Genomic DNA, 27,982 nt, shown 5'->3' on the forward strand with positions numbered 1-27,982 from the left:
TTGAGTTGCTATTTTAAAGTTTCAACAAATGGAGAAAAGTTTATATTTATACTAAATCAATGCCGTATATCCTAACTGTAAGTAGAATTTTATTTGCTTCGATGAGATAGTAATATGTTTTGTAAATAATAGGCGAAATATTTCTATTATCTAATTAATAACACTGCGAAACTTATTTATCATTATATATATATATATATGTTATATGTGCACACATTGTTCAATAAACTAATTTATTTTATACCACATGAAATAAATGGAAAGGAAGAATGTAAGAGCTAAAAGAAGGAGTTCAATAATGATTCCACTATTATGCAAAATAACATTATGTATATTAATTTTATTGCAAATATTCCATACAGATATGAAAACGGTTATGAAAATATATGTCCAAAATATACCTGCAATATTAACGGCATCTGATAATAAATATATTATTAATGTAATAAAAACCAGAGGAGTTAGAAATCTCAACAACCCATTTTCAGTCCCAAAACATGCGTTTCGATTTGCATTCGACAGCAAGCTTTACAGAATGCCAAAACTCTATAAAGGACAGATATCGAATATATATGTTTAAAAAACGAAGACATTTGTTTTCATTTAAATACAATTTGTTTTTCGTTGTATAATTTCATACTGGTATGTTTTCAATAAAATCGCTGGAATACAATTTCCTAACAAAGTATATAAATATATATTCTACATGGTTATACACAAGCAAGAACAAATAATTAGTTTCAAATAGCATTAACAAATAATAATTAATAAAATGATTGTATATGCGACGTAATAGTGAATCTTGTTTTGAACGAAATGAATTATATTGTTTTGTAAAATTCGAAAAATTCCTTTTTCCAATGAAACTTTTAAAAACATTTTCCTTCTCTTTTTCTCCTTTCAATAACATTAAATAGATTTTGCATTTCGTACGAACAATTATCATTCAAGTAACAAAACATTCCATCTACTAATCGCATGACGTTCAAGTGAAATAAACTATGTAAAACGTAATCGTTGCTAATATGAAGAATGAAAGGGTGTAAGCAATAATTATTTTCACTATTTTCATGTGTTCCGATTGTGCGTAGCGATTTTTCCTGTGCCCGTTTCTGGGTCTCGTGAAATCTGGCATCAATAACAATGGTTCCAACAACAATAAACTAGCTCTATTTGCACGGTGTTCGATTGGATCGTCTTGTTTAAAACCATGCGATCGGAACACATCGTTGCGATAATTCATCCAATTCTGTAAATCAGTATCGTAACCGACATGCTTTATACTGCTCAAAATATTATTGTGATCGACGCGAAATGCTGGTGCAACTCCGTTATTAGATATCCTTGTATGATAATTACTCGCGCAACGGTGAAATAAATCTGTATTAACTACACCCTTCGTTTGGCCGTTAACGAGAAGAATATTCGGTGTTAGTGATGTTTTCACATCGAAAGTGTCTCTGGCCGACCCATTAAAATAAAATATGCTGGACGCATTCGTTTTCGTGTACGTATAAACTAACAAGCAATGCTGAGTATTATCGTATTGTGAGAACAATATACCGTTACGTTTACCATTTTCCGAACAATACTTAAAGCATACAGCGTCGTTTTGTTGAAACAGATCGACTTCCTTTGCGTAAAGTGGTTTTTTCCCATACACCAATTGATCAGAGTATACTGGACTATTCTGTAAGCTGGCGCACTGTTTGCAAATCTTTTGTCGAGGAAGGAAAAGCGTATTGATTAAAGTCTTCGCGGTCGTTGGACTATATTTCTCGTAATAATCCATGATGTCACACTCGAATGCGTGAACTTCTTCGTAAACGTGATCCGTTTTCGCCAAATATTTCATATTCTCGTCAGCCTCTTTGTTCTCAACTATGTTACTTTGATCGGTGAATTCGTTTAGGAACTTTGTTGATAGTTTAGCCGAGTATTTCAATGGCTCGTTTCCATAAGTAACTTGTACCGTTTTTAATGCATCGCCTCCTGATATCGTCGAGAGGTCTGTGGTACTCGATAATGTTTCGATTGCATCCAAATTACCAAGTAAAACAGGAGAAATGTACTCGTGCTTGATGTCTGAAACGCTTCTGTTCTCGTCGGATTCTTGGATCGAGTACAAACCATTATTCGCGGACATGATATCGGTGGTTATAAATCTGCACGGCGGTGTGCTTGGTTTGTCTACGTGCGAAATACCATATGCGTGTGTCTCCGTGCGTTGTGTACCTACGACAGTATCCGAGTGGTGCAACTTGTCGTCGTGTTGTATACTTCTACGTCTACGTTCTTCCTCTAGTCGCAAATGTTCTAAGTGTAATTGGCGGTGGTGAACACACGCAAAATTGTATCAATTCGTTCGTTCGATCTCCTCGGAACGTAACTCCCGTTTTATTTTATCTAAATCGTAGAGAACCTGGAATCAAAAATATTCAATTATAAAAAAATAAAGAACGAACACCGTTTCTTGGGGTAAGAAAGAGAGAACCTCTAAAATAGCAGAAGCGCTCCAAGCTTGGGTTCTACAGCTGTCCTTGCAATATTCGCCGTCCTTATTAGTCAATTCAGGAAGGCCTCTCCAGTGATTCGTAGAAGCCTCTATATAATGTCGAGAAATAATCGTTTCAGTTGAATCAATCGTACGGAGTAATTCTTCTTTTCCGCCAACCAATGGAGCAAAGTATAGTCGTGCTCGAAGGAAATATCCAATAGGCCAAACCCATTCCTGTTGGTTATAATATATTGTATTAATTTCATTTCGAGATACTTTCCAGGGAGATAGAGAATTTTTGAAACACTAATTACAGGGCCTTGATGGTAATTCCAACCATGGGCTAATTTCGTATCCCCACTGTCGTTCGAGTTGTCGTAGTATCCATTGTATGCCCAATCAGCGGGATCTAATGTTTTCATCCCAAGTGGTCCTAACAAAATTTCTTCTGTTTTCTTCAGCGCTGCCCATGCGTGTTGCGGGTTGAACAATTCCGGGGCCTTTTTAAAACGACAATGTTTTGATTTTGTGTTCGAAAAATTTAAATAAAACATTTTACTTACAACCACCATGGCAACGGGGAAATTTGATCGCAACTGATAATCAGCCCATGCTTGCGTTGCACCGTGACTATCCTTGTATATCCCACGTCGGTGGATTAGTTCTGGCTGCAATTCATTCTCGGTTTTGGTTTCGTTAACGTAAAAGAATTTTTCAAAGTTCATTGAAATCTTGTCTGCCCATTGCTTGTAACTCCATGTCACGACAGATCCTGAAACGTTACATCGAAATAGAGAATGAAAATGAAGAATATAAATAATATAACGTGATTAGAGAAAATAAGAATGAAAGGGGCTAGAGTGAAATTTGTCTCACCATCGCGGTTCTTTCTTTGCACGCTACCGTACGGGAAAAGATTTTGTTTGTATAGTTCAGCCAGAAAGCTCAGAATACTCTTGCTAAGCCCCACTATTTCTACAGCTGAGCCATCTCTTGGTGTCGCAGGTTTCCCCTTGTTACCGGCCTTTTCGGAAGATCCCATTTTGTCCATCCACGTTCCACAATTCGTGTCATTTCCTCCAAATATAAATCCAGTCTCCGGATGCACTCCAATTTGATTATTAAAACCGCGATCTGTCATATGCTCGTCAATTTGTCTTCCAGCGTTCCTTTCTCTGAAGCAAAGACCTTGGAAGTGCGTTAACAAAGCCTCTTGGATAACGTCGTGCAGCGGTTGGTCTGCTTCCCCTGCTGGCAATGCCGGCGAATCATCGGTCGGGAACAATCTCGAGACTTTATCAGTGAAAATCTTCAAACCATTTGGCACTTCTTGTATGTAACATTGAATCGTGTATAACCACCACCACAAAGAGTCTCGGCAATTGTATCTGGCGTTCTTTCCTTTGTCGAGTAGATTAGGAATCAGACCATGTCGTAAAGTTCCTCCGTAACCAAGGATGATGAACCTTGCTTCGGTGTATCTGCCTGTTAGAATAAGTAATCCTCTCAAAGCGATAAAAGTGTCTCTTCCCCAATTTCTCATATAACCGGTAGTGAAGTGTGGCAAGCCAGCAGACAGCGTCATGCACATTTGTTCGGTTTCTCCGTTGTATTGTTTAACTAATGGCTTAGGAGGGTCCAAATTAGGCGACAGATCCGGCAACGGCGAGGATCTTACTACACCTCCCATTTGTATTGAAGTCAGAGACAACATTTTGACGAAAGTCGAACCATCTTTCACGAAACTTGACATTAAGCTGTAGCATTGTTCGAGGAGAATCATGTAAACGTTTACAACTATGACATCGAAGTAACTAGGTACTAAATAGCGAGGTATCAATTTAAATGGCTCAGCAGCATCTTCCAGCCATTCTCCGAGAGCTTTAGTTCCTTCGTCTTCCTTCAGACGTTGCCACGTGTAGTCTATTAACCAATTTCCTTGTCTCAGATTAATGCACATTGGATGACCGAGATCGTTATTTGGCCGAATATCCGCTAACAAAGAAATGGCGCCTGAAAATAGAACGTTTATTCATTACTGTATGCAGGGAATTATATACTAAACTAGCATAATTCCCGTTGACAAATCAACGGCTGGCTTATTTCTGGAGCTATGCCACTGATTTAATTTTAGCAATTCATCCTGAAAAATTTTTGCACCCTTTTGGGCTACCTGCTGTCTGTGTACCAAATTTCAACTTTCTATGTCTTCTGTGTCTCGAGAGATTTTAGAAAATGTTTTTATCACATTAAACATTATAGCAAATTTTCTTTTTGTACAAAAGAAATAAAGAAAGCAATTTTTGCAATTTTTTTATGTTATGATACTTACCGAATTTGTCTTGAAATCCTCTAACAAATAAGCGTAAGAAAGTTATAGGTGTATTTGCAAAAAATTGAAGGTGACCTTGAAAAATCATGAAAAAAAGAGTTGACAAAAAATTTACTATAATCTCGTGAGAGCTCTCTTGAAAGCATGCTACACCTGATAAAAACATTTTCGATCGGACTGCAAATAACAGAGTAATCACTACTGGTCACGATTCGTAGTTCACCCTGTATAAATATTAAATAATTTACCTTGCAATCCTGCGTAGACAAGAGGACCATATCCAGGAATGTCGTATACACCGAACCTGTTCGAAGTTTCGTCGCGTTCTTCTTGGTCACATCTATACAATGCCTTGTTCAAATCCACCAAATTCATACGAGAAGCTATAACACGTAAATCAGAGCTCTTCGACGATGTTATCACTGATATAGTATTATGCAGTTTCGCAAGTGCAGGTTTTATGTTAACATGAAGCGACACTCTGAAAATGAGAAATATAGATTAACAATGAAATCTTTGCGAGAAAAAGTATAAGAAGAAACACGGAGATGTGTATTACCGAATAGCAATGATAGAGCCCGGTTGGAAGTTCACAAAATTCAGCTGAGTGATCTTAGGATCGCCAGAGTCAACTTTTTCCAAAACTTCGGAATCACAGATCTGTATATGCTCTTTCAGACTTAAAACATATTCGGATAGACCGTTTATGTACGCTTCGTCTTGCGTATATTTCTCTGGATAATGGAAAGGCGATGTTCCATTCCTAAAATCAATACGACGTTACTAGCGATTTAAATACATGCTAAAGAATAGAAAGAAAAGGTTGGACAATTTCTTACTTCACTCCCACATGAGACAAAGACGCTTCTAAAATAATTTCTTCCACCACACCTTCTACACGCAACGGTTTCACATGTCTTCTCAGATCGTTTGCATTAGGATCTGGGTGTTTGAAAGCTGTGAAGGCAACGAGAACTACGCTATCATGAGATGTCGGAGAATGCCTTGTTACAGCTACTACGTCACTATCCATTTGATCAACAAAAACCTGTAATTTCAATAATCAATATTAGATTATTCATAGTTCTCGTAGAAAACAGATACCGCGAAAGATCGCCATACTTGAGAGAATTTCTGTTGTCCAAGAGTATAATGTAAGTCGTTTAAAGCTTTTTTCCCTGCAATTATGCCTGTCTTTAGTCCTACAAGTCCAATACCGTCTACCAAATCTTCATGATCAGTCCAAGAAGCATACTGTCTTGTTTCGTCCACTACGTGTATCTGTGGGAATTAATTGATTAGAATTGAAGATTAAAATTGAGTAGATATAAAGAAATTTACATGATGAGGAACTAATTCATCGTATCCATGACTGCTGCCACTGGCACACGCTGCCATCGATACAAGCGCGGCACTTGGTAGTAAATCGAATACGCTGCGTTTTTCCACCGGGCTTGGATTGTCATGAGTTAGGTCTAAGAAAAGAGCGTGTGCTATGCTCGGTACTAGAGGCCTTTTACGTGGTTGCATAAACGCTCCCACTGGTTCACCTCCGTATCTGTATACTAATCGGCCTTCCTCGTGGCTGTCCCATGCAGACATTGCCTCTGTTTCGAAAATTATTCAAGATTTAATAGCAACATTAATTTCGTTCGCGAAAGTATCCCAAATTAACACCAGATTTACGATTTCACTAAAACTGATTTCTAGACTGCTGATTTTATGCAATCATAGCAAAAATGAGTAGGTACAATTTAAAATAAAGTAAAGATTAAGAAAATTTAGAAACATGAATTTACTATTTTCAACGTATTAAAATGATTAAAGGATGGCAGAATTTTTTATGTAGCTCCTCCTTCTTAAAATTAATGCACAACATTTTTATTTTGCATAAAGATCCGTAGTCTACTGTGATTACTACACTGCGGATGTTTATGCAATTTTTAATTTTCGTAGATAAATTTTAAGAAAGTGGAATCAAATACAATCTTATTGTCAGTGGCAATGGTCGTTGTAAATACAAAATTAATGAAAGTTGTACCAAATTCAATTGAATTTCGTGTTTTAATATTTTCTGAACACTTTCGTACGTCATAAATGCATAAAGATCCGCAGTCTAGTGATTACTTGATAAAAATAACAAGAATGTGCCTATAAAAATATTTAGCCAAAATTAATTGTTCGTACCCCGAATTAGAGAAGTGATACCGAGGCGGTTCACGAATATATTGTCTTTTTGATCGGAATTAGTAAATAATTCTGCAACGACGTATAAATCTGGACGGACTCGGCGAGCAGCATCAAGCATGTACTGAAAAGTTTAAGGATGCGTTAAATATTTATAGAAATTTGTGCGTTCTTCAATTTCTTTTTATCAAGTACCTCTGCGACCGGAATAGGCGTCGAATGGCAATTATCCAAACGGATACCATCAAATATTCTAGCTGTCTGCTCAACATAAGTAGTCATGTGTTGCCATAAGAATGGGCAATCTTCTGGTTTCTCTCCGTACCTTAAATACGTAAATAAATATTCGAATGTAATAAGTAGACTGCGTTAATAGGAAAATTGAGTAGATGAAATACAAAATTGTTGAAAAATTTGAAAAATCGAAGATGTCAATATATGATTTCTCCTCTATTAAAATCATTATGGGAAGAAATAACATTCAATTTAGTTCCTATTTCTTGCAATCGATGCGGACAATTTTTATTTTGCATGAAGATTCGCAGTCTAGTAATAAGAGAACTTTTTGTGAAAAAAACAGAAATGTTTGCGTTACCTTAATTTCACGCTATCACCCCAAGCAATTAGCTCTCTTCTTATATAAACATTGGAATCGGCATCTGCAAAATTCTTCAAAGGATCGCCATTCATCACCCACCCATTATGAACCATCAAATAACATCCTACGTCTGAATACATTGTTGCTTCTCTTTCAGCCAACGTTTGAGGCGCTCCATAGTCAGTAAAATATCTGAATGGTAATTATAATGATTATTTAGTAGAATCAGAGAAACGAATTAAAACCGAAGAGAAACGAAATCTGTTTAAAAGAAGAATACCTAGGGACAAGAGGGTTCCTTTCGCTTATTTCTTTGAGCCTTGGTCCATCGGGTTGTACTCTGAAGTATCTGATACCAGCAACCGTGTTCTCGATTGCAGCATTCAAATGGTTTTGTACCTCGTTAATTATCGCATCGTTAAGCTCCTGTAACTTTTTCCTCAAATCCTCTGCGCATCGTTTCAAACGAGTTTCCTCGTCGAAACAATCAACTCTGTAATCGCATAATATTATTAGATTCAATGCAAAAGTTCGTGTCCGATTTCTAATTGTTACAAGATCATTTACCTGTATATATTATATTTTTGCAATGCGAGCTGCATATTTACTGTTGCCTTCAATCTACGGTATTTGGAGTCTTTGATCACTTGTATATCCTCCAATATTGGCTCAGTAATGTCCTGAGGCATTTGGTTCCGTGCTAAGTTCAGAAATTCGGCAATGGTTTCATTGATGTCTACTATGTATAATTCTTGTATTTTTACGAGCGGTAGAAAATATGTATGAAGCGCGTGACGAATCGACTGAAAGAAATAATTAATATACACAATTATTATTATTGCACACGAATACGGATGTAATTTGATTGACTTACATTTAGATGCTCTTCGGTTTCAACTACCGAAGGAATACCCTTGAACTCCCATTCTCCGGCAGCCACTTGTACCGTCAATTCAAATAATGCAGCATCCAAAATATATGCAGGCCGCAAATGAGGACTATTCGAACAATTGTATGTACATTCTGGATGAGATACTAAGAAAGGACTTTCGTTGGCCGTGTGGTTCAATACAATATCACATATACTCAACATCTGTAATTAAATAATGTTAGAAAAAGAAATGATTCTGCTTGTTAGAAGTTAAACGACATACATTCCATTCGTTGCGCATTTTATTTGTAAGTTGTTCGATGTCGTCGAATGTAATCGTTTTATCGTCATCATTGAAAGATGGATTTAATTTCAATTGATCGCTAAGGCTGTAAGATGATTTAGAGTATCCCAATTCCTAGAAAATAATGCAGTTTGCAAATTGTATTATTCAGCTGTTGCACGTGAAATGCCCAATTTTAGAATGAAACTCTTATAAAACAGTTCTTTCAAGAAACGCTATTACAGTTTAGAGGTTTATTATAGGCAACTTTTTAGATACGTTTCATATCAGTTAAATAATATTACCTGAATCGGTGTGAAGTGAATTAGGTTATACCCAGAATTTCGAGCTACCAAAAGCTTGTCTTCCCATGTAGAGAAAGGTCCTAAACATTTAGCCAGAACAGTTTGACACTGAACACAATCTAACGGCAATGCTTCTCCAGATGCTCCAACTTTCAGTTCTGGGTCAACCAATAGATATCCAGAAGCAATTGGTTTTGTGCCTTCGGAACTGAAATGTGAAATATTAATGTAGAATATTTGAAATAGTTAATATCATCATTGTACGCGTAACAATACTTACGTAGGATCTGTGAGATAATAATGGAATGAACCAGCCAAAGATAAACATATGCTGGCTGTCTCATTTGACCATTGTAACGGATAATACGTGTGTCTCTCGAATGTCTGAGTGTTGCTCAAAGGATGATTTATAAATAGGTCAAGTGTTTTCCCAAGCAAGGAAGCGCCTAATCGAAATTCCACTCTCCATCCTATAGAACATCGTTTCATGTTTAAACAGCCATCGCAGAAAAATGATATTTCGCGTAAATAACAATTAGATATTTATAGTTACGTACCTTTCTTTAATCTATACAGTATCCCATCAAGATGTTCTCCATTATTTAAAGTTAAGACTCTTATCTGCTCAGAGTCCACACTTTGCGACGATGACATATGCTCTGTCATATTCTCAGCTACTGCCTATGGAAGAAACAAATATTCTGTAAGATCTAGAATATTTAACTTCTACATTTTATAATTGTAGCAAAGATATACATAAAATATATACATAAAATATTTATAGTTTTATACTTTTCACAACTTATATTTCTTGCAATACACCATATTAAAACACTAATTAATTCTGTTAGCAAAACACAACACAGGACTTTCGAAACTAATAGATACTAAATAAAGAATAAATGAGAGAAATTTCTTTTAACGAACACACCGTACATATTGAAACGAGATAAGTTACATTACAAAACTTTAAATTGATGAAACAATTCAAAGTAAGCGTGACAATTCATGTCTTGTAAGACAAATTACTGGTCGAGAGCCTAGTACTTACACGCAAGATGCGGTAAATGGATAAATACTTAGGCCACAAGTCCCTTTAATATAAGTTAGCAGCACAAAGCAGTTAGCGAGCGTACAAGATGTGTATTACATTACAGGGTTCTGCTGCATGAACATGCACAAAGCCTCGAGCTATTCTCATCTAGATGCTTGGATTACCTCTTTGTAATAGTAAGGACAGAAGCAGACTTCCTACCATATAGTATTAACTGTACATTTATTACTACGGGTCTATATCTGACTTCCAACTTGATTCTGACTAATTTTAACGAAACAAGTCATTGTGTGATTATTTGCTGATATATGTGACATATATATTTTTGTTCGTTGTCGAATACATAATTGCATGTACATACATTAATACCTATACAAGTAGAATATCTTGGATGTTAATGATTTTTTCCAACCAAATGGCCATGATTTTATTGATCGAGCATTACAAAGACAATGCATTATCGAATGGTAATTAAATGAATAATGAGGCCCTTATCAATCATGACAAATGATACAAATGTAAGGGAGTTATTAGGAAATTATTGATATATCTGTTGAAACTTACATAATAGCAAAGACATTGTAAGTAGTGACAACTGTAAATACACCGAAGAATGCTCCTAAACTTCTTGATTAGTGCCTTTGACGCATCTCGAAAAAAATGACTTATTGCAAGCACAGAACCCATTCTCAAAATAACGTAATCATACGGCTGAAATCACTTGTAACTAAGCGAAGCGAATTCGTTACATTAATTGTATATTATCACAGCTCTTATCACAGTTGTTTCTTTTTTTTTTATTTTGTTACTTAAGCAAAGGCCATTTCCTATAACAGATGCAAAGATATATACGTTTATATTTAGAATAGATGATAAGCCGTTAATCACGTTTAATAATAAAAATATTATATAGGTAATTCTTTTTAAATTAGTTATTAATATTCACCGTTCTCCGTTTCATTAAAACAAGATAATCTGTTAGGAAACTGCTTTATTTGTCCTTTCGATATACATAAAATATATATGTAAATAAAAAATACAATACATATATGGTTACATTGAAAATACAATAATATTATTTATTGTTGCTTGCGTTTATTTTTTTTTCAAAATGTTAAAGAATATGTTCGTATAAAACTTATGTTTGACGAAATAAAGATTCGTGAATACAATCGTGTAAACATAAAAGTTTAAAATGACGTTAATGTTGTAAAGCTTGTCCGAGAGAATGTAACAATTTCAAATAAGTATATCAAAGCTGCTCGAACGCGATTATGGTTGTTATAATATGAATATATATTTAGGATTGATCTGTAACAGCACATCGTAATAGGCGTATAGTGGGTTAATAAATGCAAAGAAAATTCTACAGTTTTTCCCTCGTGTAACTGATGCATGCAAATATAAAATAGTTACAACGACTTCTTAGAAAACATGTAATATTAAAATTTTCTCCTGAGCATAATCTCGTGCATTTGTTTACTCTGCTAACTTTTCGATACGAAAAATTCTTATATTCTCATTCCAAAAGAACAGGAGAAAAGTGCAAAAATATAAAATAGTTACAACGACTTCTTAGAAAACATGTAATATTACAATTTTCTCCTGAGTATAATCTCGTGCATTTGTTTTCATACCTGACCACAACTCTGCTAACTTTTCGATACGAAAAACTCTTATATTCTCATTCCAAAAGAACAGGAGAAAAGTGTAAACGAGACAACGTCGGGAGAAATGGTGTTCTAACGCGCGTATTTCTACGGAAACAAATACTAAATAAGATTCACTGTACAATGGATTATTTTTATAATAAACTTAAGACTAACTCGTTTCCCTCGAATTTGACCTCTAATTCGACGCAGACAAAGTTTAGAGGTCACGAAAATAGAAGCATGGTTCAAGTTTTAAAGTAACAGCTGAAAGCAGACGACAGGTTGCCGTTGATGACAAATTCAGACTTGTTGATTGGACAATCATCCACGGCAACTTCGTAGCCGTTCTTTAAATATATTTTTGCGATCGGTTGCCCGTCGAAGCGAGGCATTAATCGATTAAAATCTCTAATCTGATAGATTAATTAATGTTTACGATTAAGAATAAGACGAGTCATCGAAAAGCGCGTTTGATTCGAAAGATTTTACGAAATTAGTCGTTCATTACTACCCCGACAGCACAGTCTGCCCGAGCCCACCGTCGGACCCAGCTAGCCGAGCCCCAGCCCGACACGTTACGGGCTAACGCAATGCTTGGCTCAGCGTTGAGACCAAATCAGGACGATTTAGCCTGGCCCCTGTGCACAAAAGGGCGCGATTTTCACCTGCCGGGGGCTCGAGCCCAGAGCCTGACGGCCGGGCTGGGATTCAGCCTGTTTTTGAGAGGGCAGCACGGTATCACACTAATGTGGCCAATCAGTGCTTCGATTGGGCCCAACTTTTCTCGCGCATGCGCGACACAGGGCGGGTCGCATCAATGTGGCAGTACTTTGCAAATGCGTAGCAGTCTCCCTTGTTACCGACAAAAGTATAATAAGTTAATAAATAAGACCTTTGAGGGCGATTGCTGCCTAGATTGACCTTTATTTGGCGTTTTTGACTACTGAAAAAACCCGTGTTTGTATTATCACGCAATGAGAACGCGAATCCCGCACCCTTGCAATCTTGCAAATCGGCTGAATCCTAGCCCGGCCGGCAGGCCCTGGGCTCGAGCCCTCGGCAGGCGGAAAACGCGCCCTTTTGTGCACAGGGGCCAGGCTGAAACCGAGCCGGTGTGCCGTCGGGGTAGATCTGTATGTAATATAAAAATTGTCTGCGTGGATTGGAAGAAATATAAACTAAATTGAGAAGATAAAATTCAAAATTGATTTAAATTTTTCAACAATTTTGAATTTCACCTTCTCAATTTTGCTATAATTGCATAAAGATCCGCAGTCTATTATTATTACTAATTAGTTTTGAAGATATGAATCGTATAAATATAGAATATTGTAATAATAGAGAGAAGATGGTCTAGAGATCATTTTTCTTTTTATTCTAAAACAATGACAATACAGCAAACAGTTCTTTTTTTTTTATTATTTTAAATAGTACGATTATGTATCGATATACATTTGCACGTGCTGTGTATTCATGTGTTTCATCAAAGATTTTGTTTTCAAAAACAATGACTTCGTATTTTGTTTTTATAAATTTATTGAAGCAAACGCGTATGCTTTTATTTTTTTACGAGGGAGATCTAGGGAAAAAAAGAGTTTTCCCATTTTTCCAAGTAGTAAATAATGTAAATATTTATATAGGTCACTTTACTTTTAAATCTTGAAAGTTGTTAGTAAAAACGAAATAATATTACTTTTATTATGAAATAGCGATGATGCGATACTACATTACTTTTAATCGATACTTTTGTATACAAGAGTCGAGATATGTGCTATATATATACAAGTATTTACGTTTGCAATAGGTTATAATTTTCCAATGCACAGTATTTTGATCTATGATTGTGTAATCGATTATGGTTCCTTGTGATATTTCGATTAAAAATATAAATACAATTGAATAATATTTTAATAATAAATGAAGCGAGAGAGAGAGAGAGAAATTTGATTCTATTTACTAAAGTATGCCATAAGTGTTCCCAATGTTACGAAGATAAATCTTGAAAATCGAACATTATCGTTGATACAGTGAAACAGGTGAAATTATAGAAAGGAATACAGTGCGTTAATAATTTTCCAGTTCGAAATTGCTTTATGCAAAACAATGAATTAAAAACTGGTGATATTTCTTTATTAATCACTGTCATTCGCTTTCTCTTGCGCACATTATTTCAAAATGGCAGCTGCTACGGACGAGCTTAGTAAGTAATCCCGAATAAACTGAAAATTATTTTATGTGGAAATGTTTTTTTCGAATCGAACCATGCTTAATACTATCAAGTATACTATGAGGTATTTAATCAAATCGAAATTGGTTACGATTACGATAATATCAAAAATATAATTGCTTGTGAAAGAAAGTCAGTTGTCATGCCGTGTTGCAGAAGGCAACTTTAAATTGTTTCATTTTCTTTACAATAATTCACATTCAAATTTTTACTCTTCAATTGATTTTACGGTTCAACATACCTCTTAGTATGATTTTCTCTGCATATTTGTATTTGTCAATCGAGTAATACCGTACGACACTGTTACTCTTTCCTATCATTTATTCCATAATAACAGTTAATCTTTTATCAATTACTTTTCTCTATCGTGTAATATAGTGTGTGTGTAGTTCAGTTATTATAAATTATTAATACAATGTCTGTTCATCGCACAATATCAAAGATCAAACTTGAAGGTTTTCAATCCATTTCTTTAAATCAACTTTTTCTATTTTTTGATAATGCAGATATTATTCTTAGATTAGAATTAATTTATGTACGATTTGCTCCATTGTAGTTCTATTGGAACGAGTGTTTATCCGATTGGCATCCGCAGACACCGACGAGCAATTGCAAACAGCAGTATGCAAGTTTTTGCCTCCAGTTTTGCTGAAGTTATCCAGCTCGCAGGAAGGAGTTAGGAAAAAAGTGATGGAGTTATTAGTTCACATAAATAAAAGAATAAAAAGTAGACCGCAAGTTCAGCTGCCAGTCGAGGCTCTATTATTGCAATATCAAGATCCAGCTGCTAGTTCATTTGTCATTGTATGTTATCTTCGAAATGTACTCAGTACTACTAACATTTTTACAAGATGAGAATCAATTTTTATGTGTTTGTAGAATTTTACCATTATATACATAAAATTAGGATATCCTAGGATGGAAATGGAAAGACAAGCCAACTTAGTTCCGAGCGTGTTGAACGCTATAGAAGGAAAACCTTTGTCTCATCAAGATAGGTTTGTTTATAGTCTATTGCTACGGTAGGCTCTCGCTCGTCGCGTTTCCAATAAAATTTCTTCAGACTAGAGTTCTTTACGTGAACCTTGTTCGTTGCATTTTGTTTACGCTTAAAGGAAATGGTAATCGTCACTACGCAGTTTTCTTTCTACGAGCGAGTAGTATACGCAACTAGAACGATCTACACAATTGAAAGTATCTGCAAAAATGTTTCAGTTTGTTACTGATAATAATGCCGGTGTTGGGTCATATCGATATCCCTATGGATCCAGATAAACGGGCATCCCTTCTTGGCCTGCAAGACAAACCTTATGTAGCGAAACAGTTAATCAACTTTATGCTTGATGTACTGTTGTTACCGTATGGGTAAGAATATTTATTATATCCTTACATTTCAAGCTTGTTAATAGCAATTAATTAAACTCTAATAGAAAATGATTATCCTAGATCTGTGGGGCAAACAGAGACTCAACAACCAGGTCAAGCAATAGATTGGTCACAGTTTCCTGTGCCACCTGGATTAAGCGAATATGCCTTTAAACGAGTAATCGGAGAGAAACCGCCAACAGCTGAACAGCTTGAACAAACGAAGCTTGGAATTGTAAAATTCTTGGCTGGAGGATTTTTCCCTGACTCTGACATCCTTATACATTTAATAGTAGCTGCTGCAGACACTAGATTCAACGTTGCTAACATGGCAGATTTGGAATTGAAGAAAATTGTTAAGTGAGTTTAATCACGTATATAGATGTAATTCATGAGAAATGTTAACATGGAGTATGTTCAATACTTTTTTAAATTGTTTTTGTAAATATTCAGTACATTGAACTGGTCATCGAAGCAGTTAGCTACTCCGCTGTACACGCTGTTTTTGGGTACTAACCCTTTGAAAGAAGTTAAGCTAGAGATGAAGCGACTGCCTGCTAGTACCCGAATTCGATTGAAATTGTTGCATTATCTGTGTCGTATAACCAAAGTTGATTTCATCATAACGCCATGCATCGAGGTATGTTTTATAATTCTGTTAGGTTGGAAGGAAAGTTCTTGTAAAGATTCTAAAGAAAATACGACAGAACTTTCCCTCCAATCTAATATATAATATATGACATATAATTTAACTTACAGGTAGTTTTCGACTCTCTTTATGGAAAGAACACAAATCCCAAGTTGAAATCAATGGCGTTGCAGTTCACATTAAATATTGTTCAACAGTAAGCTTAATATGTTCTAATTATGTTGTTTTTAAATTATTATTCGTATAAACATTGATTATATATTTTCTGCATCACTTTAAGGTGTAGTCTTGCACCCTTGGCTTGTGTAGATAGTCTCATTCTAAACGGAATGATGCAATTAATCTCTGAATTTGAAGACAGTCACAAAATAATGGCGTACACCATTATTGGACAGTTGGGACAGAGGGTTCCACGATTGCTTCGAATGAATCTAAATACGCTAAAGAATTTATTTGACGCGCTTGTGTCTGTAAGTAAATTAGTAATAATTGCATTGATATATGTTCACATTATGTCTCACACATTTTTTTATGATCTTTAAGACGGAAGGCGATTTGCAAAGGGCTGTGCGCGACGCTTTAATTGCTGTAACATCTGCATTTGCGCTTAAAAAGGAAAACGAAACTAATATAGCTTCGATGAATGATTTATTGTCCCCCTACATCGAATCACCCGAGTCTAATGTTAGGCAAGTGTCTACACGACCATCTATATTAATATATTTATATAATATACTGTGCAATACTTTTACTTATTTTTGTTAATACATTTTTTTTTACTACAGATTTGTGGCCATGCATTACGCTGCTAATGTATTCCCACCGGATGATGTACCGTCTCGTTATCTTTTGTTACTGTCATCTGGAGATAGCAAAGATGAGATCAGTTCAGAAGCCGTAAGGATTCTTTACGGCAGTGTTCAAAGAAACGAGAGTGACGCGCAAGAGAACAGTCAAGTTGTGCTACCAGATTTTCAAAAATTGGTAATTTACATATACTCGAAGATGCAGACCAGAATGCCTACTTCTAACACCGGGAAAATTAATATAGAAAGTAAAGTACTTCCATTCAGCGTGACCGTATTCTCACAGGTAATTGATTTGAAATAAAGGAATGTATTAGGCCTGACGAAATATCTTATGTAACTAATGAATTTTATTCTTACAGATAATTTCCTATCTTCGCATTTGTTTAGCGAGAAGTGCTAATGTAGTTACAAGCCACGAATCATTGCAACATCCTTGCGAAAGTACACCATTGATTGCACGTTACCTGGAAAATCTGTACAGACAACAGCCTGAGATATTAAATAACTATCTCGACATGATTCTAATTCTTAGTCATGTTTCTGCAGGTAAAAGTAACGATTACGATTATGCGTTAGACATTAGTATGTTTGATGTATGGTTTACGATACTAAACGTTACGTTTTATCTAATACAGATCAATGTTCCCTACAAGCTTTATTAGAAGTAGTTGGTTCTGTTCCACAGTATCTAACAAAACTGTATGAGAAAGAAACTCAAGAAAAATGGCTTCAGGGTTTACTTAAGTCTACTAAGCCAGACATACGGCAATTAGCTGCCCAAATTTATGGTGCGATAACTGCTCCGTTAGTTGATTCTGCTTTCTGGGCCGAAGTGCGTCAACTTACAACCGTAACGAACGAATATGAAAAGAAACAGAAAAAGAATATCGAGGAACTGCACGGAGCAATATTGGCCTTCACATATATGATGGAACGAAGATTATTTTCTCGTAAAAATTCCATGGACTCGTTCAATATAGATTTGTATACTAATATTGTAAAATTCACATGTACGTTCGTCACCATCGATATACGAATCCATGAAAACATCTCCAGCTTTATATCAAAAATGTTCTTTCAGGCATACTTCTTCACGACAATTCACGACTTTTAATGGAGGTTGCAATAGAAAGTATTGGTATCCTGGGAAAAACATATAGCTTGCCATTACCTGATGCTGGCGATGAACCAAATAAGAAAACGATTGTAGAAACGCTATTTTCTGTACAGACTGACGCGAAACTGAATACCAAGGTTTCTAGATTACTTTCTAAAGAAAATCTAACAACTATTTTGTTCTAACAACGCATTCTGTTTTTCATTCGTATAGATTAAAGAGAAGGCTGCGATTTCCTTAGGGTACTTGTGTCTAGGGGAAAATTTTCCGTATACCGCGGATGTAGTGACCAAAATAATTACTACGGTCAAGGAGGTAATTACATGATATGTATTAACACTCGCGTGGTCATAAAAATATTAGGTCAGTGACAGAAATTATACGCATATCTTTTCAAATTTTATAGACAAAAGATGTTGAAGTTCATTTAACTTTGGGAGAAGCTTTAGTGTGTTGTGTCCAAGGGCAAGCACACGTACAGACACGAAACGCTTGGGAAACACTGCCGAGTGAACATAAAATACCTCTCAGCAATACCAGTACGGAATTGCTGATGCACACGGTCGACGAATTGCTTAAAATACATAGAGAGCCGCATCCTAACTTAAGACAGGTATTAATTTGCTAATTTCTAACGTAAAGCAATGGTTTCTTCATTTTCTTTACTCTTACCATTTTTTGTAAGGCGGTCTGCGTGTGGCTACTAGCACTATTGAAATATAACATTCACGAGGAATGTATCAAAGAACGGTTTTCATTGCTGCACCATGCATTCATAGATTTCCTATCAGATGATAGCAGTAAGTGCTACCAAACTCTATAATTCTCAGAAAATAATTAAAGAATTTATCTGAAGTATTCGGTTATTCTAATTGCAGATATCGTGCAAGACATTGCAGCGAAAGCACTCAGTCTGATACATATTAACAGCTCGAAGGAGGAGAAAGAAGTATTAGTTTCTAACATACTAGATCAATTTATACGTGGTCGTAAGGCTGTAAAACAAGTTACCGCTGATACAAAATTATTTGAGGAAGGTCAACTAGGAAAATCACCTACGAGGTATAATAGCTTCGCACCTTGTACTTTGAATCGATATTTATATTAAAAGCATTTGTTTCGCAGCGGAAACCTATCGACATACAAAGAAATTTGTTCCCTAGCCACGGAACTACAGAAACCGGATTTAATATATTATTTTATGCATCTGGCGAATCACAATGCTGTGTGGAATTCGAAAAAAGGCGCTGCATTTGGATTTGCAGCTATTGCTAAAATGGGCAGTGAAGAATTGAACAAGTATTTACCAAGCATAATACCACGCTTGTATAGATATCAGTTTGACCCGACACCGAAAATACAGCAGAGTATGTCTAACATTTGGCGTATAATTGTTCCTTCGACAAACAAGGCTGTGAGTACCTGTCGTTAGATGATTCTCAATTTTCTCATCTGTGCAAGAAATCATTTACAATAATTTTTCGTGCCTTGATAGATCGAACAGTATCATAATGAAATATTGAAAGATATAACTGATAATTTAACACATCACGAATGGAGAGTGCGTATTAGTAGTTGCAATGCGCTTGCAGATCTGTTAAGAGCGAATGTTCGTTTCAATGTTGCGGAATGCGCGCCTGATTTGTGGAAGAAACTGTTTCGCGTAATGGATGACATTCATGAGGGCACCAGGTTAGCAGCTACGAGCACGACTAAAATATTCAGCAAGGTAAGTTTTGCGTTTCATATTTTAACACATTGTTGACCGGTCACGAGTTAACTCGTGTTTGCACTTGCATTATCAATTTCAATTTATGAAAGCTACGGCAAAATAGAATATTTCAAAACCTTTGTTCATTTGGTGATTACTATACAGTTTGTCACACCGAAAGGAAATATTAAAAGTTCTATAAAAGATATATTCAAAGTTTCATTTTTAATTCATTATTAGACATCGGATCTTTATGCAAAATAAGAACTTTCTATCTGATTTGCAACAAACTGGAGTGAATAGAAGTTTATTTTCTTTCTTAATATGTTTAATAGGTTGAAAATTATATAACAGCATTTTTTAATTCTTCTAATATTTTTACTGTTTTAAATTATACCTACTCATTTTTGTCATAAATGCATAAAATCCGCTGTCTATTCATTATGTATAAATAAAGTTTATTGAAGTTTATTTAGATTGTTTTACTTCCACATTCAGTTACGAAATAACAGCCGATGACATGAGATAGCCTCTGTGTAAAATTAACAATGTCAGCATGTTGTTCACGGTTCACGATCAACAATGTATTAAAATATTAGCAATTCTCGAATATATCAAGACTCTCCGTTGTTCTTGTTTTTCATAACTCCGTTCGAATTACAACTACAGATCTGTATCCGTTATTGCGATTCCACTAACGGTAAAGAAGGAGAAGAAACGATACAAGCGATACTACCTGTATTGTTGGACATAGGAATAACTAATGTTCTGGACACCGTAAGATCGGTATCTTTACACACAGTGTCGCAATTAGTAACAAAAGCTGGCCCGTTGCTTAAACCGTCTCTGGTTACTTTGATTCCTGCTATTCTATCTTCCATTGGGGAATCAGAGAATCCAAGTTTGTCCTACTTGAGTATCAGACATGGATCGTCATCGGAAACACAAGAGACTATCGATAGTATTAGAGCTAGCGCTGCTAAAGGGCACTCTGCTACCGATACATTAACAAAAGTAAGTTTTTCGTTTTTACAGCAAGAGATTCGCGTATAATATATACATATATTTACACTATTAATAATGCTTTTTATTTATTTGGATCTAGTGTGTACAGTACGTTGACGCGGAGATTTTGAAAGCATTAATATCGAAAGTAGTAGATTTAATGAAGTCTAGCGTAGGATTTGGAACAAAAATAGCTTGTTCGCATTTTATAATTCTTTTGTGTACTTATCATAAGATGGAACTGCAACCTTACGCCGGTAATTAGAAAATCACAGATACATTATTATCACTCCGGTGACTTAATGTAATATAAATACTTATTACACAGGTAAAGTTTTGTCTGCACTGCTGAACGGTCTATCGGATCGTAATTCGATCGTAAGAAAGAATAATGCAATTGCTATCGGTCACATAGTGGTATCAGTAAAAGAATCTAGTCTCGACAAATTATTCAAAACACTCTACACATGGTATATAGAAAAAGGTACGTAGAAACCAGTTCTCAAAACGTATTTGTTGAATTACAGAGAAGAAAACAATTGCATAATTAATTTCAGATGACTCGACCAAAATATCGGTTGGACAAACACTGCAGGCTATAAATAATTATAATCAAGATGTCCTGAAGAAATATTCGAATATCGTTATGCCACTTACCTTCTTCGCGATGCACATGCAGAAGACGCAAGGTTTGTAGTTGGTCTAACAATTAAATCTGTAAATGTTTTCCGATATTTATGGATCGTTATCTTATCAGAGAATGAAAATATGGTCAATTTGTGGACCGACCTATGGAACGAGATAACTCCCGGAACCGAAGCCGGAATTATGCAAAACTTGGAAACAATAACTGAACTTTTACAGTCGTCTCTTGAGTCACAATCGTGGACTGCAAAAGCACAAGCTGCCAATGCGGTTGACACTTTGGCTCAGAAATTGGGAAACCGTCTCGATCCCACTGTTCGCAATACTTTGTTAAAGGTTTTAACAGATGGTCTACGTGGAAGAACTTGGGATGGAAAAGAAAGGGTGTTGAATGCTTTGGCTACGCTGTCGTGTAACAGCAAGTACGGATTAGAAACATGTTTTCTATTTAAACGACAAATAAGATAACATTAATGAGATAACGTTGCATTGTTGTGTTTGTAATTATAGGCAAGCTCTCAAAGAAGACCCTGATATGTGTGCGGTTATAGTCGAAACGTTGCACAGAGAAAGTAAAAAGGAAGCTTTTGTATATCGACGACATGCTCTACAAGCCTTCGGTACTGTTCTACATGAGCTAGATATCGATAAATTCCAAGAGATAAGCAACATTTTTGAAGAAATTTGGAGATTGGTAAATACAAAATATTTTAATGGATATTACATAATATTTATTATCTTTAATCTCAATATTGTCGGCCATAGGTGCAGAATAAGAGTGACAACGAAACTCTGCTCTCCGATGAAAGGACAAAAAGAAACGAGGATATTCTGAAGTTACATGAAACTGTTTACGGAGCACTTGGAAAAGCATGGCCGACTTGCAAGGAAACTCAAGGTAAGCACATCAATTGGACTCTCGATACACGAACTTTCTATTTTTCTACATTTAATTTCTATCTGTTTAGACAAATATTGCATAGAAATCGTCACCCGTTTTGAAAAAGTATTTCCCACGCAATCGACAATTATACAGGTGTCAATGTTGACATCGCTTACGTTATTTGTGACTAAACTTGCCTTGCTCAAATTGGACAGCGCGGAATTATCAATGAAAGATAAAGAAATGTTGCACGAGATTTGCGATAAGTTGAATAAAATACTAGGATACAGTATAGGTAAGTGGTGTGATAAGGATCATCTTCTACATAGCGGAATATGTGAATAAAATAAATGTTCTTTTTTTACAGGTATTTCGTACACTAGGATTAGGAGTGAATCTTTGGATATAGCTTTATCCCTTGGTACAAAGTTGCGCGACACTAAAAATATTGAACATTTTCATAAAACGATTGCAGTACTCAAAGAGTTTCTGCCCCAATTAGCGAAAGATAATGAACCGGAGATTTTAACCAGGCTTATGAATATCAAGCAAACATTTAAACTGTGAGAATTAAATTAAATTTGAAGTACTATCTAATCTAGATGTTGTTGGCAATTTACGACTCCGATTTAAATAACTGCAAAATATTGGTGATAAAAAAAGGCGTAATATTTGCAAAAGTTCGTTTAATAGTACTTCATTATAATCGTGGCTCGTATGTATAACAATAACAATCGTTTTTAATAGTGCATAATTTAACCCTGCTGTGTTCTTTAGGTTTTCCTCAACTTATTCACACACTTTCATATAGTTAACATTATTATGGTCGTGCAATTATTTTTCACATGCTCTCCTTTCCGAAGAATACTTTACATTCACAGTTCAATTAAGAATCGCAGCAGGGTTAAATCTAACTTTAGTACTGATATTTTTTATGGTTTCCTATGTTTTTACACACGATTGTAAAAAGATAGGAAAATGTATATTTATAAATATATTTGTCGTCCTATAAGTTCTGTACGAATAATATATTACACAGATTACGAAGTTCATGAGCATTTTCACCTTTAATAACGTTATAGAAACCTATCTGAATCGATAAAACTTCTATGTAGAACACATTTTCTTTTTCAAGTATATTTTCGCATACTTGTAGGTAAGTAATATGCAATATACAGATAAAAATTCGAATTATGTATTATCGTTTTTACATAAGCAGTCACTTACGTGTGTCACAAATGAAAAAATTGAATGCTAAATCCGAACGATTGTGGAATTTGACTGAATAAAAATTGTAAGTATTTATATTGCCAATAAAACTGCAGCAAATGATTTATATGTCTCACATTTTTACAACTGCTTCTAAAACAAGCATCTTGTAGAATTCACAATTCTTATGGTAAACGTTTAATTCAACTTTTTAAATAAAATTTTCGCTCCTGGACTCGTTTTCGATTTCAGAGCTGTCTTTATCGGACTCAATTTAGAACGTAGAGCATCCACTGTTAATTCTATTTCGTTTTCTAACAAGAATACTAGTAGGAAGCAACCTCTATTAAATTCTATCCATTCCTCTATGACATTTATTTCTAGATGGTTAACTAATACTTCTCCAAAAGTAGCTCCGTTCTTTTCTCGTAATTTTGAATCGTTTTGTATAAGTTTCTTCAACATCATATGCAAACCTGAATGTTCAACAGCCTTATGTTCAGTGTCCCCTTCTTTAATTTTTGTATCAGGGTCTGTAATGTATTTAGCGATGGACTCAAAAGCTTCCTTTAATTTTTCTCCAACACCTGCATTTAGAACTGCCAACGTTACCATTGCCATAGAACTGTTAGACAACCATGTCGTAACGTCTTTTGTTACAGCGTCGAGTAGCAAATCAGAAACGCAAACACAAAGCTCTTTCTCTCGAACATCCGGCAACTTTTTACTTGCTTCGTTTTGATCTCCTTGCTCCAAATACGAGATTATATTAGGATGAAAGTAACGAGGACTTCTTCTGGCTACTAAATACAAAATCACATGCTTTCCATGTTCGTTTTGTATCATGTCTGTCAGATCTTTCTGAATTTCCGATAGTATAATCTTCTTTACAAGTACAGTATCGTCTACTGTATCGAACAGAGCTAGTAATATTAAATATCCGTGCTCGGACATTGAGACGGTCTTTACATTTTCCTTAAGACCTTTCATAATCAACTTTCTGTCTTTGTTAGTGCCATGCCATATGCACAGTACAACAATTTTTGAACCAGGTTTGGTCTGAGATAATTCTACTATAGAATCTTTTAACGTGACTATCATTTCCGATCTGTCTTCGGTTGAACACTCGTGTAAGTATTCTAGAAGGATGGTCTGTACAAGCGTATAGTGCAAAAGCTTTTTGTTCAATATCCTCGCTAGATTTCCTTTTACAGCAGTTAATGTTGCTGATTTCATATTTTCCGCAGACTTGTACACATCGGACAAAGATTTAATTTCATTGTCTTTAGCTTGTTTGTACATATCACCATAAAATTCCTGTTTGAAATATCTCTTCTCCGCATTCTTTATATACTTTGTGTACATAAGTTCTATCAAGGGAGCAGACACCGAGTGACTCATGAATTTCACAACGTTACCGTAACAAGTAGAAATGACCTCGTGTTTCAAGTCCAATGGTCCGTATTTCAATATACTTTTCACACAGTTCTTTGCATACTTTGATGAAATCATTTCTACAATGGAAGGTTTTAATTCGGCGTAAATTTCTCTTTGGATCTTCTGATTGCTGTATTTGATCATCCATTGAATAATACGAGACAAATCGTGTGTGAGCATTACTTTATTATAATGAGACTTCAGCAAGTCGTGGATTTGTAACGTCAACTTTTTACGTTCCAACGCCTTGCAATCTGACCTACGCAACTTCTCTCCAATCTTTTTAGCTCTAATTGCAATTTCATAGATATCGTTCAGTTTCTTCGCTTTGTACTTCTCCTTTAATTCTTTCTTCTGCTTTTTAAATTCCACCCAATTGGGTTTCTCCGTTTGCTCTGGATTTTTATTTATTTCATGCTTTCCCTTCTCACCCATTGCTCCATATTTACGGTTACCATTTTTCAAGGGTTTCTCATACATTCCTCTTTTCTCTTTTTTCGATTTAGACTTATCATCATTAGAAATATTACTCTCATTACTTACGATATCGTCGGTGACAGCATGCGATTTTCGTTTTGCATTTTTTGTTGCCATTTTGCAACACCTGTGAAAAAGTGAAAATACGTGATATAATGTGTAAAAACAAGATCGTTCTTCTTTCTGCTCTTTTAAAAATAGCCAAAATCATCCTTTCGTAAATCAAAAAAAAGTTCAACCTTTTACAAATTAAATTCAACCTTTTGCAACTCAATTTCATCCATTAGGAATATTTAAAATTAATTATTTATTTGTACAGATTAAATTATATGTTTATTTAGACACACGTGAACAATAAATACATGTGTATTTACCTTCATTTAAAAAATTTATTAATCACACAGTTTTCATACAACTGAGAGTTAATGAATTGGTAATTACTAGACAGCGGATCTTTATACAAAATAAAAATGTTCTACCTGAATTACAACAAACTAGAGTGAAATAGAAATTTATTTTCTATCCTAATATGTTTAATAGGTTGAAAATAATATAATAGTATTTTTATATTCGTCTAATATTTTTACTGTCTTAAATTACACCTACTCATATTTGTCATAAATGCATAAAATCCACTGTCTACATAGTAATTACTTTTAAATAAGTGTTTGATGTATATCTTTGCAATAAATAAAATTTTGAATTTCTCAACTATTCATTTACATGAAAATTCTTCATTTGCAAAAGGGTGAATTTGACTTGCAAAAGGGCGAATTTCGAGTGCAAAACCTGTAAAATGTACTAATTACGGGAATATTGTTGACATGAATGGATCAACATAACCAACAAAAGATTACAACTAACAACTAACCTGAAGATTATTTTAGCGGTTCACTAAATGTTTTCGACTTGTGCGCACTTATATAAGTATATTTTAAATTAAATCGAGTTCAATGAAATTGTTTTATTTATAATTCAGTATTAGTAACTACTGTTCGCTGTTACACGTGTATACAAAACGCACGTTGTTGCACGCCGCACTCAGCCCAACTCAGCCGCACTGTGGTCAGTGATGTCAGACGGGTCACCTTTTCTCGCGCATGCGCGACGATTTTAGCCTCAGTAAAGTACGAGTCTCGAGAAAATGTGGCACCTTGAGTGTCCCGCAGAATTTTAAGAAATTGATATGATTTGATTATGAAAAACGAATGTATGACAAGTGTACTTCTGTATATTTTGTAACTCGTAGGACACGTCCTGGAGTCTTTTTGTCCGGAACAGATTGTTTCGGTACATTCCCGCCGATATAGCTGCCTCAGGGCTCTGCTACATCATCGCCTCATTATAGATACGTTACTGTTTTGGACGCGCATGCGCGAGAAAAGGTGACCCGTCTGACATCACTGACTGTGGTACAGTGAAGTCAGGTACAGCATATAACATATAACCAGTGATAACCAGTGGTTATCAGTGGTACACGGCATTGAAACATTCGAATCGGAACACTGATTCCGGATTCTATATTTACCCAGCCGATTCTACTGTTACTGTCGCGCTGTGCTCGAATCGTGAACAAGAGAAGGAGCAGCGATGTATTTAACCCTTGTGTAGTCAACCAAAATGTATAGATTATTTAAAACCTTTTTGTATTTAATATGTTTGCACAAATTCTCATTATAAAACTGTAAATAAATATAGTAGCGAGTAAAGAACTGACATTCAGAGAAATTTTGTAATATTTTTTAGAGGAACATTAACATTAATTGTTGAAAGAAATACAGTAAATGGGTACCCGGTTGACTACACAAGGGTTAAATAAAACTCGTATGTCCAGTCGTAAACGCACTTCGAATTCTCTTATACGGCAATACTGAACAATATACAATAGCATGCATACTGACCCCATTGTACAATCAAATTATTATCGTACATTTCGTATGCATTTCGTCATGAGTATAAGCGAATTAAATTTTGGTAGAAAAGTACGAATTTACTGATCGCGAGTATTTTGTGGAGATACAATCTAAACATTTCATTTGAAGATTATTTCTTTTTTTGAATGATTAAAATATATAGAAGACGAACATATTTTGCTATACATTACTGTAGCAATTTATTTATAAGACATAATTTCACATGTTACAATGTACACATACTTTCCAATCATACATGCATTTTTACAGTAAACGTAGTTTCGTAGCTAGCTTCGATTTTAGTACGTGTCGTATGCGTAGAGAGTTACTTTCACACAATTTGTATGAATAAATTCGGAAAAAAATTGCGCATACAACTTTCTCTTGAAAGAAATTTACCGAATTATCTAGAAACCTAAAGATGGAATTACAGTACAGTAGAAGTCAGGTCAAAGTGTTGTTAGTTTATATTTCGATAGATCGTCTTTGTAATCTTATCTAATAATAACAGAGGTTCGCAGCTAATATATAAATGCATCCATTTTTTCATTGATTCAATAATATGTTACGCATCAAAAAACTCAAGATGAAAATTACAAAACTTTTTACATGATCCATAAATACTATTGTTGTACTGTTCTCTTCAAATCATACTGTAAAAATTGACTTAAATTCAACAGATACAACGTTTCTTTTTTCATTTAAAAAGAACGAAAGCTCGTTACACACAGTGTTCGTACACGAGTGATTAAATTG

General features: G+C 35.1%; 3 protein-coding genes across 6 annotated transcripts; 1 reads left to right on the forward strand and 2 right to left on the reverse strand.

The window, feature by feature from the left end:
* Positions 1-310: 310 nt before the first annotated feature.
* Positions 311-12,071, reverse strand: LOC143208204 (glycogen debranching enzyme). 4 transcript variants are annotated; one of them, XM_076422379.1, is made up of 22 exons: positions 11,954-12,071; positions 11,765-11,884; positions 9,631-9,754; positions 9,354-9,543; positions 9,074-9,281; positions 8,769-8,903; positions 8,489-8,707; positions 8,182-8,417; positions 7,895-8,107; positions 7,612-7,806; positions 7,212-7,341; positions 7,017-7,140; positions 6,171-6,436; positions 5,952-6,110; positions 5,669-5,877; positions 5,389-5,592; positions 5,078-5,310; positions 3,374-4,510; positions 3,061-3,269; positions 2,812-2,997; positions 2,495-2,731; positions 311-2,422 (listed from the first exon to the last, which is right to left on the reverse strand). In XM_076422379.1, exons 3-22 carry the CDS (start codon positions 9,737-9,739, stop codon positions 2,357-2,359), a joined length of 4,665 nt encoding a protein of 1,554 aa, XP_076278494.1. In that variant the 5' UTR covers positions 9,740-9,754; positions 11,765-11,884; positions 11,954-12,071; the 3' UTR covers positions 311-2,356. The 4 variants fall into 4 exon arrangements, with proteins under 4 accessions (XP_076278494.1, XP_076278492.1, XP_076278495.1 ...); XM_076422377.1 differs by adding an exon at positions 10,692-10,954 and having other exon boundaries at positions 11,765-11,963; XM_076422380.1 differs by lacking the exon at positions 11,765-11,884 and having other exon boundaries at positions 11,954-11,977.
* A 1,494-nt stretch (positions 12,072-13,565) lies between these two features.
* On the forward strand, positions 13,566-23,528 carry LOC143208203 (proteasome adapter and scaffold protein ECM29). Its single transcript, XM_076422376.1, has 28 exons — positions 13,566-13,979; positions 14,563-14,810; positions 14,886-15,004; positions 15,222-15,371; positions 15,453-15,731; positions 15,825-16,011; positions 16,131-16,216; positions 16,301-16,490; positions 16,564-16,709; positions 16,806-17,112; positions 17,189-17,375; positions 17,465-17,839; positions 17,911-18,083; positions 18,160-18,261; positions 18,353-18,559; positions 18,632-18,746; positions 18,825-19,008; positions 19,072-19,360; positions 19,442-19,675; positions 20,327-20,671; positions 20,763-20,919; positions 20,991-21,146; positions 21,220-21,351; positions 21,420-21,729; positions 21,818-22,001; positions 22,073-22,205; positions 22,276-22,485; positions 22,558-23,528. The coding sequence occupies exons 1-28, from the start codon at positions 13,955-13,957 to the stop codon at positions 22,755-22,757; spliced, it is 5,430 nt and encodes a 1,809-aa protein (XP_076278491.1). The 5' UTR covers positions 13,566-13,954; the 3' UTR covers positions 22,758-23,528.
* A 46-nt stretch (positions 23,529-23,574) lies between these two features.
* On the reverse strand, positions 23,575-27,838 carry Peng (Pumilio and CPL domain-containing protein penguin). The gene is made up of 2 exons (XM_076422382.1): positions 26,185-27,838; positions 23,575-25,440 (listed from the first exon to the last, which is right to left on the reverse strand). The coding sequence occupies exon 2, from the start codon at positions 25,428-25,430 to the stop codon at positions 23,598-23,600; it is 1,833 nt and encodes a 610-aa protein (XP_076278497.1). The 5' UTR covers positions 25,431-25,440; positions 26,185-27,838; the 3' UTR covers positions 23,575-23,597.
* Between the last annotated feature and the right edge of the window lie 144 nt (positions 27,839-27,982).

The sequence above is a fragment of the Lasioglossum baleicum genome, chromosome 4 (assembly GCF_051020765.1).
Source record: "Lasioglossum baleicum chromosome 4, iyLasBale1, whole genome shotgun sequence".
Taxonomy (NCBI): Eukaryota; Metazoa; Arthropoda; class Insecta; order Hymenoptera; family Halictidae; genus Lasioglossum; species Lasioglossum baleicum.